Below are 20152 nucleotides of genomic sequence, written 5' to 3'. Positions count from 1 at the left end.
TGGTGATGGCAACCTTATTGCTAGCACTTTTAAAAATAGCATCCTTATTGCCAAGATTTGACTAAAAAATGATTACTGTACTATTAGTTTTGAAAAAAAAAATGAAGTTTTTTATACATGCTAGGAAGAGGCAACCAACATTAATTTACGCTGAGCATGCAGGAGCTAGCTAGCAGGCTGTAAAGAAAGAAGAGAGACAAGCATGCATGGGCGCATGCAGATCAGAGCAGTAGTAGTACATGTGTTGTGTGCGTTGTTGCTGGCGATCGGGCCAGCTGGTGGGTTGAACAAGTCGACAGATCCTGCAGGTGCGGTGCTACGTATACCACCTCCGACTCCGATCCCGCGGATCTGCTGGAAGAAGCGCGCGCGGAGCACGAAGCCTGCGATATGCTAGCTAGTACTAGTAGCGCAGGACGAGATGCATGGAATCTTGGCCGGCCTCTTCCGTTCCGTCCCCTGATCCATATGCATGCAGTGGATGCAGCAGTCACAGGCAGACACCGGGAGTAGATGATGTACTGGATCGATGATCTATCCCGGCCCTTGATACAGAGAGAGAGAGAGAGAGAGAGAGAGAGAGAGAGAGATGCATTCACTCACTTTCCAGCAGTACCCACCTTGCAAATATTGGTCTTCTTTTTTGCATGCGCGCGGTTGCGAATTGCGATGCGATCCAGCAGGTAGCTAGACGAAGGAAGCTAGGCCAAAGCGAGCAGCAGCAGCAGCAGCAGGCCGGTCGACGATGCGATGCGCATGGTGACATGGCATGCATCTCTCTCTTTGCAGCGATCCGATCATCATCGTGGGGAATCCGCCGGATCATCGATCAGATTTACTACTGTAGTACGTATTTATATACCAGATGCATGCATGCGGTTTGGCCATCGATCGCCGCGCTGCTACAAAGCAAAAGCCAAACTCGTCGATCCATCGGGCAATGCAAGTACACTCTCACCGGCCACGGCCAGTACACCCGGCGGCTTCGTTCCATCCATGCATCTTCGTCTACCTTCTTCCTCTACTACTATAGTGCGCGTGGTAAGTAGTACTCGTAGCTAGCTAGCTACTGATGGATGCATGCAGTTGACGTGGGCCATGCATGGCGATAGAGTAGAGTAGGGTCTTGTCTACTTCCACGCTAAAAACCTAAAGGCCTTGTTTACTTTCACTCTAAAAACCTAAAAAAAATTTTAAAATTACTTGTCACATCGAATCTTTAAATGTATTAAACATAAACGAAAATAAAAACTAATTATACAGTTAAGTCGAAATATACGAGATGAATCTTTTGAGCCTATATAGTTTATGGCCTAGAGTAGGTAGAGATGATGCATGCATGGTCCATGAATGGCGATGGCGCGTTCTCGGTCGATCGATCGGCCGGGTGGGAGAGGATCCCCATGCATGCGCGGCTGGCTGGCTGGCTTTGATGCGTGCGTGCGTGCCTGCAAGCGCCTTCATCATGCGTGTCGTGGGCGTTCGTGCGTGTGCAGCCGGCGACAGTGTGCACTGCCATCATTACGCCTCCTGTGCCGGCCGGCCGGTTGGTTGGTTGGCCGGCCGCCCGGAGAGCCAGCCAGCCGTGGCCGGGGCGCCAGCGCCAGTTAAGATTCCCCGGCCGGCCGGTGCCAATTATTATGTCGGACGCAGAGGGAGGAGAGCCTGCCTGCCTGCTACTGTGGACGACCACGACCCCGCCGCCGTCCATTGGGCGCCGCGCCCGGCCGTTCTGCTCGCCTACGCGGCGTGCCGGCCGGACATTGGCCGGCCGGTCCCGTCGCCCACATACCCCCATCCGTACGCGCCGGCATGCCCCAGTGCCTGCCTGCCTGCGTCACGTCACCTGGTGTCCGCCTCCTGCTCCTGCTGCTTTTTTTTCCCCTTCCACATCTCTCTCATATGCATGCGCACTAGTGCACGCTACTCCCCACTCTCGGTGCGACCCATCTGCATCTTGAGTACTAAGGCCTTGCCTTGTTTAGGCCCTGTTTAGATTGCTGATGAAAATTTTTTAAGTGTCACATCGGATATGTCGCAAGGATGTCGTGAGGGGTTTTTAGAAACTAATAAAAAAACAAATTACATAGCTTGTCAGGAAACTGCAAGACAAATCTATTAAGCATAATTAATCTGTCATTAGCACATGTGGGTTACTGTAGCACTTAAGGCTAATCGTGGAGTAACTAGGCTTAAAAGATTCGTCTCGCGATTTTCAACCAAACTGTGTAATTAGTTTATTTTTTTATGTACATTTAATGTTCCATGCATGTGTCCAAAGATTCGATGGGATGGATGAAAAAATTTTGGGTGGCAAACTAAACAGGATGTAAATTTTTTTTTTGAATTTCGCTACTGTAGCACTTTTATTTATTTGTGACAAATATTGTCTAATCATAGACTAACTATGATTAAAAGATTCGTCTCGTGATTTACAGATAAACTGTGCAATTAGTTTTTGTTTTTGTTTATATTTAATGTTTCGTGCATGTGATACAATATTCGATGTGACGGAGAATCTTGAAAACTTTTTTATTTTGGGGGTGAACTAAACAAGGCCTAAAACACTTCGACTACCATCACAATTCAGCTGTCATTGCTGTTAATTTCACAGTAGTATGTTACAGTGGAACGAGCTAGCTAGCCTATGAATTATATTCTAGCTTGGATTTTTTTCCAGGTGGCACCACCAATAGCACGTGGTGACAAATAAGGGCGACACATAGTCGTTGTGAGCATAGCTCACTTGGAGGGGCTAGCTTATCCTCCTTAGTTAAAACCAAATTAAAGTAAGAGGCAGATGATGCATGGGGCGTGAGCTCCACGTTGTCTTGATGGACGTGTGGTTAATTATTGACCTAAGCCAAGCTTAGTGAGGAAATGATATGATGGTCTCTGGCTACTTGGGAAGCCTAATCCATCACTAGTGCGTACTAGAAATAATGGAAACGCGCCGAGGGGAATGTTAGTTGCATTTGCAATATGGCAAAGCTAGGGCACGCGAATAATAAGTTGAGTACTCTCGTCCACTTATCCCAGGGCGTCTTCAATGGCTATAGCTAGTGCTAAGCCATGCAAAGTTACTTGCGTAGCAGATGATGACATGGTCATAATTGTCTCGATTTAGCAACATAGTATATGGCATGCATGTCCGTTTCTCATTAGATTGGCTGTCAATACCATTGTTTTTATGATAGGTGACAAATTAGGAAAGAATGAGTGAGGAGAAGAAATAATAATGTTACCCCGTTTGTTTGGACTTTCAACAAGCTTTTGGATCTTTCAAAAGCCATGAAACTCCCAGAAGCCAAAAGACAAAAGCTCAAGGCTTTTGGCTTATCGAAGTTGTTTATTGGCGTTTAGAAAGTCCAAATGCTACTAGTCTAAAAGCGGATAACAAGCTCAAACAAGTCGACTTATAGAGTTATATCCTAATTCAAACTATTTAAATTTATTTTAACTAAATTTATAGAAAAAAAAGTATCGATATAGTATATATATGGCATACATATCAAATTTAATGGAATTTGCTTGGACAATGCCATTGTTGATACAATACTTTCCATTGCGTGCAGAGCAGTAATATATAATCATGCCGGATTACTTATGGCGTTTGTGCATGCCAATGATAGTGCACTAGTACATATCATGCATCATCCATTATATTGATGGAAGCAGCAGGTGCTAATGATCGATGGAGAGAGGTGGGTGCCGTGGTGGTGGTGGGCTGGCTTCCGGGCCGGCCACGGCCATCAACCATCATGGATCAAAGACGAGTTCCTCATCAACAAATTAGTCTCTCTCTCTCTCTCTGTCTCGCGCGCGCGCGCATGGGCATCATCATGCATGGGCGCACTCCCATCATATCTTAACCCCCTGCTGTATGTAATGTGTGATTTCAAGTGCGACGCATGCGCCAATTAGCACCTTCATGCGGCCAGCTGCTCGATGATCGATCATCGATCACATCTTTATTTCTTACTGTTGATTCGATCTCTGAAATTACTCATCCTATACTAACAATTATATTCGCTTGAGCTTATTTGCTAAATTTAGTAGCCATTTTCAGCAGTATTTTTTTTTGTTCACAACAAATAAGTGAATAGTAATTTCAGCTATATATGACTTATCAGCCAAACAAACAGGTTAATCATGACACATCCTGCTTAATTTGTTTTTGTTTATTCCGTAGTAGTATTCCGTAATTAATCCTGAATACATGCATGCATGTACGGAGCAGCAATCCATATGCATACTGTGGCCCTGTTTGGCACGGCTCCACTTCACTAGTGAAGCTGTTTTTTGCAGCTTCAGCTCCATGAACAGCTCTATCGGTAGAGCTGGAGCCATTTTGGTAAACCGTTTGGCAAAACAACTCTTTTCTTAAAATGTGCTCTCACACAACGCCACGTAGGATGAGGTGAAGCCACTATTTTTGGCTCCTTCACACCGCAAAGCTCTGTGAGAGCACGTTTTTAGGGACATCATTGATGGAGTCATTCTATTTTACCCCGTTTGGCACAAAACAGCTCCAAACGGCTCCTGAAGCCGCCGGAGAAGCCGTGCCAAACGGGGCCTGTGTATGAAGATAGGCCTTGTTTAGTTCCGAAAAAGTGAAAAGTTTTCGGTACTGTAGCATTTTCGTTTGTTTGTGACAAATATTATTCAATCATGGACTAACTAGGATTAAAAGATTCGTCTCGTGATTTACAGCTAAACTGTGTAATTAGTTTTTGTTTTCGTCTATATTTAATGTTTTATATATGTGCCATAAGATTCAATGTGACGAGTAATCTTGAAAACTTTTTGGTTTTCAGGGTGAACTAAACAAGGCCACAGTGCATCCCTACATACTGTACAAGATGGAGGCCACGATTGAGAACGCACGCGGAGACACGTACTGTACGTACGAACGAAACGCAGAGACAAATAAACACAAGGGCATGCTAGCTAGGAAGATCGAGGCTGATGATGGATGAGACCGTACTACGCGTGTGTGCAAGTGCAACAACAGCGCACAGTACCGTACCATGCCGTACGTATATAGTGCAGGCGGCACACTGCTAGGAGGCCGGAGCAAGCGGCCGACCAGACGGCAGCTGCTGCTGCAATGCCATGGCAGCGCAACAGTATACAGAGAGCCAGAGATGAGTGTGCTCTGCCCAAGCATTGCTGCCTGGCATATGCACCACACCTTGCATTGGGCTGGGGTGAGCACCGCACGCATGCATGCAGGATCTTCATCACTCTGCAGCAGCTCCATCCATCCGTTCAGGACGACTTAACGGGTGTACACAAGTCGTTTATATATGCGGAAAATTCAAATTTTAATTTAGCAGTACCACTTTTGTTTGTATTTGACATGTTCATATACTTTTGTTTTGGGAACTAAACAGCCCCAAATGTTTATATCTTCTGCAGCGGCGGCCGGCTCATCATCAGCTAGCTAGCTGCGGCGCATGCAGCTAGCTAGCTAGTACACAATAGCTGACGTGCTAGCTACGTACCACGCATCGGAATGGATGGATCCATGCATGGATCGACCGATCCACCAGTAGGTAGCTAGGTAGCTGGGGGCTAAAATATAAGGCTGCTGGTCTTGCACGGCTGGTCCAAGTGAGCATATATTATCTGTATCGTGCACCTAAGGTATATTAAAATATATATTATTTAAAACTATAGTGTTTCATATTGGGTAGTGTGCACAGCACAAATTTTAAAGCACTTTTGGATAGTGCAGATAGCATGTGCTAAACATGTGTACATGCCATGATACATTATTGCCCTACCGCACCATACAGTAGCCACACCGCGGTCCTCCCAGCGGCAAGTTATTAGTACAACGGTACCACGAAAACAAAAGCATCACTATCCTTAATGAAATAAAACTGTATTAATGATTTATTTGGATGCACATGTATTCATCCCAAGCTATATACCCTGAAGTGGATTAAAGTAGAATTAAATTAAATTCTATTTCAATCCATTCTAATACATATAGATTGAAGTAGATATGCATACATCCAAATAAGACTTAAACAAGGTCTCATGTTGTCTTAAGAAAAAAAATGTCATAGTATGACCAACGACAACAACAACGAAACTGAGTATATGAAATACTTCCTCCGTATCCTAATTAGATGACGTTTAGAGCATGAGTACGATTACCAAGGGATGATTAATTAGAAATTAATTTTTCTGTCTTGTCCTTATTAAATACAGCGCGCGGAGTACACAACAATCAATATAATTGTACCTGAGTCCAGAAGGCTACGGTTCAAATCCTAGCGGCAGCTGTATTTTTTTACGGCTGGCGGCAGCCAAGGATACTTGCGTTCAAAACAGGCCTCACAAATATGAATATCATCTAATACTGCAATCGATGTTTGCTCTAAAACGTCTTCTATTTAGGATATATATGATATCCCTGCTTTTGTTGTCTCTGTGAATGAAAGGAGAGAGAAGGGAGAAAAAGAACACACATGAACAGTGTATAGTAAAAAAGCTCAAGTTAGTGGAAGCTCTATTAAATATATGGGGGCTGCCTGGTTGCCAATATATAGCTGGGTGGTGATGAGCGCATTCCATCTCACTTGCTGCACGCACCAGCAGCTACTAGCTAGTATCCTATCCAAACTTGCAAAAGGCGGGACCGTACCGTAGCATGCAGTGGCTGCTCGCTCGCTGGATCCAAGACGTACATTATTTCCCTTGCTCCATTTAGGAGTAGTATATAATAGTGTGTCTCGCTGCTAGTCGTCTTCTTCCCGGATCCGCCGGCCGGCCGGACAGTGCTGCCTGCCTGCCTGCGTCACACACACATACACTAGGTGTAGTACATACACATGCATACAAAGCCGGCCAGCAGCCTGTTGCAGCTTGCTACCAGTCTACAGATCGATCCATACTGGCTCTGGCTGGTTGCGGTGATCATCAAACAAGCTAGCTACCTAGAGACCGCGCGCGCGACCGGCCGGCCGGCGGCGCCCAGCAGCAGGGACGTATCGGGAGGCGGCGGCGGCGGGAGCTGAGGAAGTACAGTAGGTGTGGAAGAAGAAGATGCTGGCCTGCATCGCGTGCGTCAACAAGGAAGAAGGCGGCGGCCGGGACCGTGACCGTGAGGACGGCGGCGCGCGCTCGGGCGGCGGCGACACCCCGAGCTGCAGAGACCCCGTCAAGTCGCTCACGTCCCAGGTGCACTCCTCGATTATATCGCCACCATTATTGTTTCTCTTCTTCATTAATTCCCTGGCCGGGTACTGCTGCGTCCTCCGGCGGCGCCTGCTGCATCCGTAGGGACGTAGCTAGGTACCGGACGCACGCAGCAGTACGACATTCGTTCCCAGGTAGGAGTAGTAGGAGTAGGAGTATACTACTACCTACGCACGGCTTCTGTACGTCCGTCCGTAGACGACGATACAGTAATATATATATGTGCATGGAGGCAGGAAATAAACGGCTTCTGTAACGTACGGTGCGTTTCGTTCGTTCACAAGAAGAAGAATACTGTAGTATATATAGTTTTTTATTTTTATGCATGCGGTTAAGTTTGAAATAAAGCGGCACGCGATGTGGTAGTACTTACTGAAGTGTAGTATGCACTCCTCGATCCGTTGCGTCGTCGTTTGTGGAAACACGTAGTACAGTAGTAATGAATGATTGAATAAAACAAAGGGCCGGGACAGTACTGTAGATGGATGGATTAAAGCTAGGCTTTTGGCATGATTATGCCAGCATGCAGCTGGTAAGGTAGTACTCCTGTAGTAGTGGAGAGGAAGAAGCAGCGATGGATGGATCGGGGAGCTAGCGGAGGTCGTGGGTGGGCATCGCTCGCCCCCGAAACAGGGGCGACATGTCTCTGTGTTGTGTCCGGCAGGCATTCCATTATATTATAAATATTGGCCCCTCCCCATCCCCAGACAGTCCGGCATCTCTTCGATCGGTTGTGGCTCATGGTCATCACAGGTCATATATACTACTATGCATCCACCACAGTAGGATGAGTAGCTAGCTCGCGCACGGTAGAGTGTAGTCCTACTGTGATCGGGGTCGCGTTCGGCGCGGCGCGGGCGGCCATGAACTGGATGCATGAGCGCCGCGGGCGTCCGCGCGTGTCGATCGGCACACACACCGAATCATGCCCACCTCCCTGCCCTGCCTTCCTTTTGCTTTCCATGGTCCAGTGGGAGCATGCATACAGCATGCATCTTCCTCTCCTTGCATGTCCATGGATGTGTTCTGTACTAGTACTATGCACGCATGAGACTGTTGGCGTCGATCCCGATAATAGATGGGGGCACCACTCCGCTTCCTGCCGCTCTACCTGCTGCTACGTACCTTGCTTTGTGTGTACACGGAGTATATACACTACACGGCAAACAAGTAGTACTGTACTGTAGACAAATACGTATACTCCAATTTAGTTTGGTACCCACACTACCACCACGTACTCTGCCTGTCTCGTCGTTCTCATCCATTGGACTGCATTGCATGCCTAGAGTATACAAAATTAACCATTAATATTTATGCAATATTTAGTATACATACTTGACCCCGGCCCCTTTTTGCTTTGCTTTCTTCTTTAATCGGATATGATGATCCAAAAAAAAAAGAAAAGAAAAAAGAAAGCAGAGATGCTGCTATAGCCTTCTCCTAGGTACAGTACAGGCAGCTCTGCCTCCTCTGCCTGAGCTGAGCGCCACCACCAAGGATGGAATTCAATTCAAAGGAAAGATCGTCGAGGGAACAAAAGACAGGATCGGATCGGATGATGCCAAAGCCCAAAGCCCAAAGCCCAAAGAGAGAGAGAGCGAGCGAGCCAGCGCCGAGAACAAGGAAGGAAGCAGGCATCAGCATCATCATCCGATCCAGCTCTCTCTCTTTTCTCTTTCGGCAAATTAAAGCCACACCGCCGTCCATGCATGACAGCATCAGCCCTAGCTTTCTTTTCCCCTCTCTCTCTCTCCATCTTTTTGTTAATATATATACTTCTATCTATATGCACTTGCGCTGCTGCTAAAATGCTATGCCTGTGACCCTTGTGATCGCCAGCCTTTTATGCATGCTTAAAGCACATACTCCACATATTTATTTTCCTCCTGTTCACGACCGTTGCACGCTGTTCCAACTCCAACCGGTTACAAGTATATATATAGCAGGCTTCTCAAAGTTCAAACTACTCACTGCAATTTTCTAGCTACTCTACATCTTCAGATTAACAGTAAAAACCTCACCATGACCAACCTAGGTGGCGTCTTAATTAAGAAGAAAATAGGCACTCAAATTCGTACTGACGAGGATTTAAGTCTAGCTAGGTGACTGATCTAGCTCACTTTTCTTCGACTTGGTTTATATATGAACCACAACAAGGAAAGTTTTGTCCTACTTCCTCCATACAAACTACAAAGTCCAGCTCAAACAATATATTTTGACTGAACAATTCAGTTAATGAACCACACTTCACACTAGCTAGCTCACCAGTACTGTCTCCTGGTTTCAGTGAGTGGATACAGTTGCAAGTTGTTCAAACTGGACTGAAGAATACAGTCGTCAAACTCAAATGAAAGGCGGTCAAAATTTAGGGGGCAGATAGCGTAGGCTCACAGCAGGCCTGCCTGTGCCTGGTAGATACTATCACCTTTCGCTTTGTGTCATTTCCTTCCATTCTCTCGGGGGAAGACAAGACATGCATCCTGGAACAAAGGAAAGCACAAAGTGTGGCCACGGACTATATATTTCCTTGTTCTTTTCTCATATATAATCATACTTTTTTCATATACTATGTGGTACGTCTAAAGAAGCTTTCTTTCAGCTCCAACCTCCTAGCCTTCTATATGTGCAATAATCTTTCATTAGTTTCTACTATTACTATATTTCTCTTCTTTTGGCTTTGTTTATTGGGTCAATAAAGTATGCAGACATGCATGTCCAGATGAGATTGATATAACGATACATGGGTTCGTTCTTGCATGCATTGCTTTCTCGAAAGCAGAGATGGATTGGGGTGCAGTGCTTGCAAACCTGCAAAGAAAATGCAAAAGAGATCGTCTGGATGGATGGATGGGGATGTTGCATGCATTGCTGCTTTTTATTTGCATTGCACCCGGAAGCAAGGCAAGAATCCTCCAAGCACTGCATTGCATTGGGATCAGCATCACACAGTTTATTTTTAAACCCTGTGTGTGAAAAAAGAGTGCATGCCATTGCCAGCAGGCCTGAAAAAGATGCATGCATGGTAGGGTGGAGGATCACCAAAGGGGAAAACCTGAACTGTAGATGAAAACACAACAATACAGGACGCGAGTGTTTGAAGCTGAAAAGAGGGTAAAGTAAAGTGAAAGCATCGCCAATGCCAGAGAAGAGAATCCATCCTTGTTTTGAGTGGCCCCCCTAACCGTACCTGCAAAAGCAAACAAACCTGTGTTCTTTACTTTTGTTACCCCATGGTAATGGTAGAAGTAGAACAGAGATTTACCTCACAAATATCAGCTCAAGTGTGAAAACAACCCTCGGTTTTCTTTCTCCCCTAGTCGTCTAGTCATGTGCTCATGTGTGAGTGTGAGCAGCATGACATTTTTAGTAATAAGGTCTGAACTGAACAGAGATTAGTAGTAACAAGTAACTGATTCGGTGTAGTCAAATATGGCACACCCAGAAATGAAACACAAGCTTTGAAAACATGTCATTGCCTGACCCCTAAAGAGGTGACACTAGCATTCATATTTTGACCCTCCATCAAAGGATACAGAAGCTCCACCGGCACAGTGATTGTGAAATGCCATTTTCAGTGGCAGTCAAAGGTTAGACTGAACCTAATGGCTAATGCAGATAGGTGGGAAATGGTATGTTAACAGCAATGCAGATAGGTCAGATGTGGACTGGTTCTTGTACAACCAAAGATGTATTCTAGGTTTAGATTGAGTCAAGATTCCTTAGTTTTGATTAAATTATTAATATTTATGACTTCAAATTATGTATGCAATGAAAATACACTCTACAGTTAATCTGATGATACTTATTCGTTATTATAAATGTTAGTACTTTTTTGTATACATTTGGTTAAATTTGAAATTGTTTCTCATTGAAAATTGAGAATAACAAACTTTTGGGACGAAAGAAGTAGATAATGATCGGCGCAAGCTAATCTGCAGCAGTAGTACTGACCGGTGAAAAACTCTGGTTCAGTATGAGTGGTCTGAAGAACACTGAATCTATCTCGATGATAATTTCTGCGTCTGCCTGCTTTTGATGAAAATCCACACTAAACGGCGAAGAACCCAGTTTCTCTGAATTCTGAAACCTGATCCTGAGACGAAGTCTTGGGAACACTGACTGAGAATCCATGCATAGCTCGGCAATACCGATCATTTCATTCTACTCTAGAAATCTGAATGTAGTTGGTCATCACGAACTGTTGTCATATCCAGCAGGCAGCAGCTGATGGATGTACATGTTGTTGGTGTGCACTGTGCAGCTCAAGGACATGGTGCTGAAGCTGTCCGGCACGCACCGGCAGCACGGCGCGCAGCACAGGCGCGGCGGTTCGCCACCACCTCGGGGCCGTGCCACCTCCCTGTACCGCAGCGGCTACTACCGCCCCGGCGTGGTGCAGGACGACATGGCTGTGCCCCCGGCCACGTACCTGGGCGGCGGCGCCGGCGTCACCGGCGCGTCGAGCGCGAGCTCCACCCCGGCGTGGGACCTGCCCGTCCGCGCGGACGGCGAGGCCAGGGAGTGGGTGGCGCAGGTGGAGCCCGGCGTGCAGATCACCTTCGTGTCCCTCCCCGGCGGCGCCGGCAACGACCTCAAGCGCATCCGGTTCAGGTGCGGTTGCGTGCTTTGCCCCGTCGACATCGATATCGATCATCACCTGATTGGACTGATCACTGACGGTATGCGATGGATCTGCAGCCGCGAGATGTACGACAAGTGGCAGGCGCAGAAGTGGTGGGGCGATAACAACGAGCGCATCATGGAGCTCTACAACGTCCGCCGCTTCAGCCGACAGGTGCTCCCCACGCCGCCACGCTCCGACGACGGCGAGGTCAGTGTCGGTCCCTCCCTCCCTGCCTGTGCATGTCTCTTTGTCTCATTCCCATGTGCCCAAGTCCCATGATGTGAAACGTGGGTGTGATACGGTGACGCTGACATGTCATGCCACATTGCCACGCCACGCCACGTCACCGTCTCGAACAGGACAATCCAAAGAGCTGGAGCTGGAGCTGTCCGTCCTCTGCATGCATGCATGCATGCATCCATCACCATCCATGGCGCTTTCGCATCGAAAGACGCAAAGATGGAGAGCTTTATGTTCCGTACAGTACTAACAAAAATTGTTTGTGTTCCGTAGAGGGAGTCGTTCTACTCGCAGTCGCAGGCGGGGTCGATGATCGGGAGCCCCGCGGCCACCCCGTCGCCGGCGCCACTCACGCCGGAGAGGATCAGCTGGGGCGCGTTCGCGCGGCAGGTGGCGCCGCCGCCAGCAGGCGCAGCGGGCGGCGCCGCGCGGCAGCACAGCTTCCGGCCCATGTCGCCGCCGCCGCCGTCCTCGTCCAACCCTTCGGAGCGGGCCTGGCAGCAGCAGCACCAGCAGCAGCGACAGGACGGTAGTGGAGCGGCCGGCAAGAGCCCCGCCGCCTCCGAGGCAGCCACCGCCACGGAAGCCGCGAGGACGACCACGTCGTCCAGGGACGACGTGTCCGTCAGCAACGCCAGCGAGCTGGAGGTGACGGAGTGGATCATCCAGGACCAGCCCGGCGTGTACATCACCGTCAGGGAGCTCGCAGACGGGAGCCGGGAGCTGCGCCGCGTCAGGTTCAGGTCAAGTCCTACAGCTCTGAGGATTAGTTCATTAATTGTTACTGAGATTTTATCACCATGTCATTTGGCACAATTATGATTTACTGACAATGGACGATTTGGTTCTGCACTTTGCAGCCGCGAGAGGTTTGCTGAGCTGAATGCCAAGCTGTGGTGGGAGGAGAACAAGGAGAGGATACAGGCTCAGTACCTTTGAAAACTAGTAAACTGGAAGGAGACTGAAACTGAATTTTAATTCAGTTGAGCAGCAGAAGCTGGTGATAAGTATGGTGTTGTGCAAGGGCTAGGAATCAGACATATAATTAATTTGGTATAAGTATATAGGGAGAGTTTATGTTTCAAGTTAAATTGGAGATGGGGGGTGAGATAGGGGGGATTCATTTGGAGCTGGGAAAGATAGGGGGGATGAGAGGGGACAACAGGGACAATATGTTCATGCATGTTTAGGGCACCTGACCTGCCAGTGGCAGCCCAGGTAACTTGTGATTGGTGTACCGTACTAAAGTTTTACCAATCCACCACTATTGTGCCTAATCTTCAGTTTCACTCGATAACATGAGTAATGCCAACACATCTTCTGATCTTGTGTCACTCAGGTAAGAAAAAGCATGAGTTTATCTGTTTCTGCCCTCCCATGTAAGCGCATGCAGTGCACAACAGATATATAACATGCGGTAACATCAATCAATCGAAGAAAAACCACAACCAGGCATTGATATGACAAGTTTTCTCAACAGCTGAAATTAACATACATACAAAACATAACTGACGAACATACAGTTTAGCACATCCAAGGACTCTGTTCTAGATACAGTTAGGAGAATCCATCACAACCATAAGCACAAAACTGTACAATCCTAACAGGATGGAGAACAGATAGATAATGCGATAACACCTACAAACAGAACTATGCTTATGTTCAACCTGATTTGACGCTGAATTGAGGCTGCTGGCAAGGCCATCAACCTGCTAAAAACACGAGCAGCAGCATACACTGACAGCTTCACTTTGATGCAACCTTGCCTAAATGCAAGCCTTCACATAAATTAGACAAATATGAAGAGGAGTGATCTAGAACTTGATCAGATTTGGTGTCAAAATTTTATGCCCCTGGCAGAGGGGATATGCTTCTAATTTCTACATTTGTTCTGCCTGTAAAATCTGGTAGGATCCCAGATCAGTTCTCTTCAATTTTGCTAAAGCTTGCAAGGATGTCCATAAAAAGACCAAGGGAGGGTGCACAGGTGAGCATGACCTTGGTTATGACATTTTACCTGCTGGTCGTGTATCCATGGATTCTTCAGGGTGTTCATGCAGACACTATATAGTAGTGATCGAAGGAACATGACCATTCCTGCATTCCATGACACCAGCACTCACCGAACAGCAGATGCGTATGGAGACAGAAAGTACTCCCTAATGCGTGAGGCCCCATCCCTCGCTAGCATGCCCTCGAGGTCTCCAAGAATTCTTGCCAGCCAAATCTCCAAGCTTCGCTGGATTTCCTTGAAATTATTCCTTATTGAACTTAGTGCTCTTCTTGTGCACATTTTAGCTTCTGCTGTTAGCTCATCTCCAAAGCTGCCTTTTGCAGTCTCTGCTTGCAGTGTGCTGAGCTTCTGCCTTGTTTCAGTTGCACGATGCTGAAGGTGAAATGCTTCCAGCAAGAATTCTGTTTGCCGCTGTGTTCTGAACTCTGAGTTTAGTGTTGAATCACAGGGGTCGCTTGTTTGCTGCACAAATACATATTCATTAATTTTTCTCCCCTGCTGCAATAGTAAATAATAGGAATTACCAGCATACAAGGAAAATGTCACTACTCCTTTTAAAGTGCTAAGCATGATTTACTAATGAAGAAACTGTCATTTTCTTCAACACAAACATATCAATTAAATCCTTTTGTTTTTTAAAGAACTAGGTACAGTGAGTTAGCAAGAAGAGACTTTTGAATTTAAATGCAACAACCACAAGCCATGCATAGACAGCCCCAGCACTATGTACCAGAACAAAAAACTAAGATATAGATGGCTGGAAACCATTGCTATCTTTGGACCATGTATTCATCAAATAATTCCAATCAGGTACAGATCATATAGACATATATCAACACATGAATCTTTTTGTTACGCCATGGAAAATGAACTATCGAGTGATATATCAGGTACTTCGCATTCAACAAAAGCACAAGACTAAGTACGTAAATGCTATTTCAGATGAGCAGGCCTACCATTCGTTTGCAAAGATCATCAATTTTCCCAGCTAGTGTTTGATATCTTTTCACTTGTTTTCTCATCACCAATGGAATCTTGGACACATCTCCATTCACTACCTTTTCCAGGTTAATTAATTCCTGCTCCAGCAACCTAAGTTTTGCTGGAACTCCTGATGATTCTACATCCACTTTCCAGGGTGATTCTCTCCTGTTGAAGAACAGTTGGATTAGAGACTGCAAATTACAAGTGGAATTGGCTAGGTCAATAAGCCATGTGCGTCAGTTAACTCTTTACCTCGGTACAGAATGCTTTGTATTGTACGTTGACTCAACTGTATCATACTTCAGGTCCTACAAGATGCAAGTTTAAAGATTCAAATACACACCAAAAATAAAAGGAAATGAAAATGGTCCTAGCCTACCAGAAATCAACCTTTCGAAGAAACCATTAAACATTCCTGAAATTACTGAACCATAGCTCTTTTGATAAGTCAGATTTTCCCATTGTTTTGCAAAGGTTATTCTATAGCCTATAGGTACCAGGAATGAGGGCAACATCACACACTAAAAAATAACATAAATGACCCAGCTATGTCGACAACTGTGTCAATGTGCAGTGAGCAAAGATAATTGTATTGAGATTAAAAAGCAAGAAGAAAACATTGCACTAGGATTTATATAGATTAGCAATGATTATATCCTCTGTATTATCAGACAGCCAAACTTTTAATCACCCAAATTCTTCAAAACAGTCATGAAATGAAAAGAGCATCAGCTTGTAAGAATGTGAATCATCCTTTCACCTTTTTTTGGGAAAAAAATCATTACACCCTCATCTAGTTACTGGGTACAAATGTTGGTCATTTGCCACTGTATTGAATAGCCAATAAGGATTGCAGTGTTCTAAGTGGCTGCTGGTACTTCAGGTTGTGCATTAGAAACCCTTTTCTTCCTATATGGAATTATGGATATCAAGTAACTGATGTCAACCTCCATGGCGTTTTGTTTGGGTGAGTGTGTGTGTTTGTGTTGTTTGGCTTTTGTAGCCTAAATCTTCTTCTCTTAATGCAATGATATGCAGCTCTCCTGCATACTTGAGAAAAAAAATAACCGATGTCAGCACATAAGTAACCACGCATGGTAGCATGTGCTGCAGATGGAGGGTTGAGGGAGAGGGAGGACTTCCAGTTGTTAGCAATGTTAGCACTGCATGCATACTGCAGAGATATTGAAGAACAGAAAAGAAAAACTCACACACAGGAAATATCATTGAGAGATCAAGATAAGACAGGCCTATAATACAATATTCGATCTAAGACCAGAAAAATTTACTCAACACATAATTTCACAAATTAAAGTCCTTACATTTTTATGAGGTTAAAAGTTCACTAAAAGTGTAGACACCTCTTCTGTAGTCTACTACTTTGATCTTTTGAGTCTTGAGGTACTTTCGTATTAAAAATTATCAAGCGGTACTAGGTGAGTATCCACAGGAATAATGAACCATGTGATGCTAACTGGAGCAAATGGCTTCACATGAACACAAAATTGACCCAAACTTCATGCGGGAGGTGCCCTAGAAAGAGATGATACCAAGTAACAATATGGTTGTTAAAACTCAGTGGCAGCTTGCAGATTAGTCAGTTATACAACATGGAGAAGGCAATTAAGTTGCAGTATGGGTTGAAAGTTGTGAAACAGTAATTTCAAAGCTTTCATTCAAGTTGCTATCCGCTACCAGAAGTTTGATACAATAAAGATCAATCCACCTATAACTATAAGTAGTGTTGGAGCTTGAATGAAATCTTAAAGAGGATCAGCGATGAGGGGTACATTGTGTGTGTGTGTGTGTGGGTGGGGGGGGGGGGGACTACACTTACTCAGAAGTGTTTCCCATATACGCATGGGTCTATAGGACTCACCAATTATATAAAGTACCCTAAAGGATACTACTTAGTCCTAAAATCAAAAGCATTTTGGTAGTGCTGGTTTTGTTTCAGTTAACGAAAGACCTCTGCTTTTTTATACAATATTGCATTCTGACACCAAAAATATAGGGGAACAAAGCATAAAAAAAACTGACAGTGTTTCTTCATGTATTGTCAACTATTGCACGTAAATATATGGCGATCTGCACCTCTAATATACAGTAGCAAATGAAGTCTGACTTCGGTGCACCATTCATCTTCTAGGGTGCCGCTTGCATGAACAGCAACAGTGAGCCTGTGTGATTCTAGGTTTCCATATGGACCAGATAAGATTCAGGTGGCTTCGGTGGAGTAGATAACAAAAACCAGGTAGCTTTCTTGCAGGCATCCTTGCCCCACAGATACAGTATCGGATTCTGTTTGATGGAGAGGTTATCAAAGTGGTTGTTTGTCCGTTCTACTCTGCCGCATACATGGTATCGCTATGACAGTATCACTTATGGAAAGATGTGTGTGCAGAGCAGAGCTAGTGAAGGATACTGGAACTTGCATGAACCAAGCTAATCTGATTGATTGCATTAACACAAATGGAAAGAATACAGTCAATCCGACTTGTACTAAAATCTACTACACTCCTATAGTCCTATCATTAGAAAGTAATGATAAAGCAATCACCCTTTAGATTTGTGTCTTTACGATTACGAAGCTGGCAGCAGGTAAAAAGTGGAAAAGGGTAGGGGAGGGGAGGCAACTTTTTGTCGTGTCACAGACCTGCCAGCCTTTTGATCGGTCCATCTCCATCCACGGCGGCATTCCCGACGCGGCCGTGGCCGCCGTGTAGAAGTCGTCGTCGTGCTTCTGGCGCTGCTGAGCGTAGAGCGCGGCGGCGGCGGCGAGGGCCTCGGCGTCGGTGGTGTCAGCGGCGTGGTCCAACCGTGGCGCGGGCAGCGGGTCCAGCTCCTGCTCCTGCTCCTGCTCCCCAAGCCCGTCGTGGCGCGCCCGCTCCTCGTCCTCCTCCCCGTCGCGGGCGCGGAGCAGGGACCCGCCGCCACCGCCGGAGTCCCCGGCGCGTGAGGTGGCCGCGAGGAGCGCGGTGAGCAGCTCGTCCCGCTCGGCGGCCTCGCGCTCGAGTCGCTCAGCGCGGGCGCGCAGCGCGGCGGCGTCGGCCTCGGCGTCGGCGAGGCGCGCGCGGAGGGAGGCGGCCTCATCCCCGGCGGCTTGGGCGCGGGCCAGGAGGCGGCGCTCTGCCTCCATCCAGGCGGCGCGGTGGCCCGCGAAGATCTCAGCGGCGCGGGCGTTGGCGCGGGCGTCCTCGCGGCGGCGCGCGCGGAGCTGCCGCAGCTGGTCCTCTGCGGCCAGCAGGCGCGACGCGAGGATGCGGCCCCTCGACTGGAGCGAGGCCACGTGGCGGGCGGCGGTGCCCGAAGGGAGCGTGGCGAGGAAGAGCGCGAAGCTGACGCCGAGGTAGGTGGCGGCCAGCTGGGAGCTGGTGGAGTCCCCCGCACCCGCGGGGCACCCGGAGTCGTGCGGCGGAGAGGGCGGCTTGGGTGCCGCCATTTAGGGAGAGAGGGATGAGAAGGAGGCGGGGCGGCAGTGGGAGACTGGGACTGGGAGTGGTTCGTTGGTGGGGTGGGGGGGAGTTGTGCTGTGGATCTTGGGCCATGTGCAATCGACTCGAGCCTCCCTTTTAAATGGGTCGGCTACTCGGCTGCTGGAAGAAGAAGAAGAAGAAGAAGGGCATCGATGTTTATTACGGAAATACCCTTGTGTGGCCTTCAACAGTTCAACTAGTTTAAATAATAATTGATAATTACTTAAAAATAGTATAATTCTGTTTTTTTAGAAAAGTTAAAAGAATTATAACTTATAAAATATTAAAAACATTTATGATACTCAATAAATATTATTAGGCTGATTAGATAATTATCACAATATAGGAACCATAATTATTGATATTTTTTCTTAGAACTTTAGTCAAATTTAAAAATAATTTATCTAAAATCTAGAATTGTCCTTTTTATGTAGGGAGAACTGCACTGTAGACTGTACTGTACTCCATCCAATAACGAGGTTAAGCTTGCATATAAAATACACCGTCCGTTGTTGAGAATGATAGTCAATATTTTGTATAAAAAAAATAAATTTTGACTAACAATCATTTTTATTATGCATAGATAGGTAAATTATCCGGGTAAAACCTAGCAGCACCAATATACCCGTATACGAATTGAGTTGGCGATGTTGATCCTGTAGACCGTAGAGATCTCATGCAGCCGTAGTACGACGTCAGTAAGTGTATATACCCCTATTCTCCGGCACTGATTACAGTACGTACGTGTGAGCCGTTAATAGGTTGTCGTGCTAGATGGTACCTCCGTGGATCTGGAATGCAATTCTAAATACTGAGGTCAAGTGTTTAAAATTTGATTAAAATATTAAAAATGTTAATGTTTTTTTTATATTGAATAAGTATACTATAAAAATATATCTCAAACAAATCTTATTATACTTATTTGATGACAAAACTATTTAAATATTTTTAGACATTGACAGTGTTAACACGTGACAATTTTACGGCCACGCGCCTAGGGTCTTTAGAAAAAGGAATGCCGCCTTCGCCCTTGCTTCTACGGCCTCACCGTCGTCGCCACGCCGCCTCTCTCCTCCTTCCTTTTGGTGCGTTTAACGGAGGTAAGAAGAAGATGTGACCCATCTTTCTTTTCCACAATTTTTAGTTCCAATTTGTTTAGGCTTTAGTTCAATAAATTTTTGATAAAATCAGATGATTTTTGTCAAGATAGTGTGTCATACTATGACTTTAGTGGATGTCGTGATGAGATCGCCATTACAAGCAGCGATTTCATTGGCAGGGGGCCAATTTGCTTTCGAGAGTCCTCTACGAGAACAGTGACTCCACGTCACCGATCTCATCGACGATGGTCGCGGACATGATTTAAAGGACTTGAGGTGAGGAATCTAAAACCTATGTTGTACCTGACGATGCAGCTGCATAATCTTTCAGCGATTCAGATATGTTTTGGACTGGTTCCGAACCGTTGAAACTTGTGGCATGCCTAATGTTTTAAGGTTGGTTGTTAGATTCGACATAAGCACTGCACTTTAGCTCCAACGTTCAAGGGATTCCATTGGAAAAGAAGAACGTAGAAGAATCTGGATAGAATATTATGTATTT

General features: G+C 46.1%; 2 protein-coding genes across 2 annotated transcripts; one reads left to right on the top strand and one right to left on the bottom strand.

Annotated features, from left to right (window-relative positions):
• Window positions 6582-13636, top strand: LOC8060856 (protein Brevis radix-like 4). The gene is made up of 5 exons (XM_021451782.1): window positions 6582-7194; window positions 11474-11823; window positions 11911-12043; window positions 12350-12819; window positions 12937-13636. The coding sequence occupies exons 1-5, from the start codon at window positions 7060-7062 to the stop codon at window positions 13013-13015; spliced, it is 1167 nt and encodes a 388-aa protein (XP_021307457.1). The 5' UTR covers window positions 6582-7059; the 3' UTR covers window positions 13016-13636.
• LOC8060855 lies at window positions 13545-18687 on the bottom strand. The gene is made up of 4 exons (XM_002463454.2): window positions 17731-18687; window positions 15327-15382; window positions 15047-15239; window positions 13545-14552 (listed from the first exon to the last, which is right to left on the bottom strand). The coding sequence occupies exons 1-4, from the start codon at window positions 18514-18516 to the stop codon at window positions 14196-14198; spliced, it is 1392 nt and encodes a 463-aa protein (XP_002463499.1). The 5' UTR covers window positions 18517-18687; the 3' UTR covers window positions 13545-14195.

Source organism: Sorghum bicolor, chromosome 1, assembly GCF_000003195.3.
Source record: "Sorghum bicolor cultivar BTx623 chromosome 1, Sorghum_bicolor_NCBIv3, whole genome shotgun sequence".
NCBI lineage: Eukaryota > Viridiplantae > Streptophyta > Magnoliopsida > Poales > Poaceae > Sorghum > Sorghum bicolor.
The sequence above is the reverse complement of the archived record's forward strand: the minus strand, read 5'-3'. Positions and strand labels throughout refer to the sequence as shown.

What these genes read in the sequence shown, in the direction of transcription:
- LOC8060856 (XM_021451782.1), top strand. Translation starts at nt 7,060, where the DNA reads ATGCTGGCCTGCATCGCGTGCGTCAACAAGGAAGAAGGCGGCGGCCGG. An exon ending in CTCAAGCGCATCCGGTTCAG is followed by an intron (nt 11,824 to 11,910) that starts GTGCGGTTGCGT and finishes ATGGATCTGCAG; the next exon opens with CCGCGAGATGTACGACAAGT. An exon ending in CTGCGCCGCGTCAGGTTCAG is followed by an intron (nt 12,820 to 12,936) that starts GTCAAGTCCTAC and finishes TGCACTTTGCAG; the next exon opens with CCGCGAGAGGTTTGCTGAGC.
- LOC8060855 (XM_002463454.2), bottom strand. Translation starts at nt 18,516, where the DNA reads ATGGCGGCACCCAAGCCGCCCTCTCCGCCGCACGACTCCGGGTGCCCC. An exon ending in ACCGATCAAAAGGCTGGCAG is followed by an intron (nt 15,383 to 17,730) that starts GTCTGTGACACG and finishes TGCATCTTGTAG; the next exon opens with GACCTGAAGTATGATACAGT. An exon ending in ACAAAGCATTCTGTACCGAG is followed by an intron (nt 15,240 to 15,326) that starts GTAAAGAGTTAA and finishes GTTCTTCAACAG; the next exon opens with GAGAGAATCACCCTGGAAAG.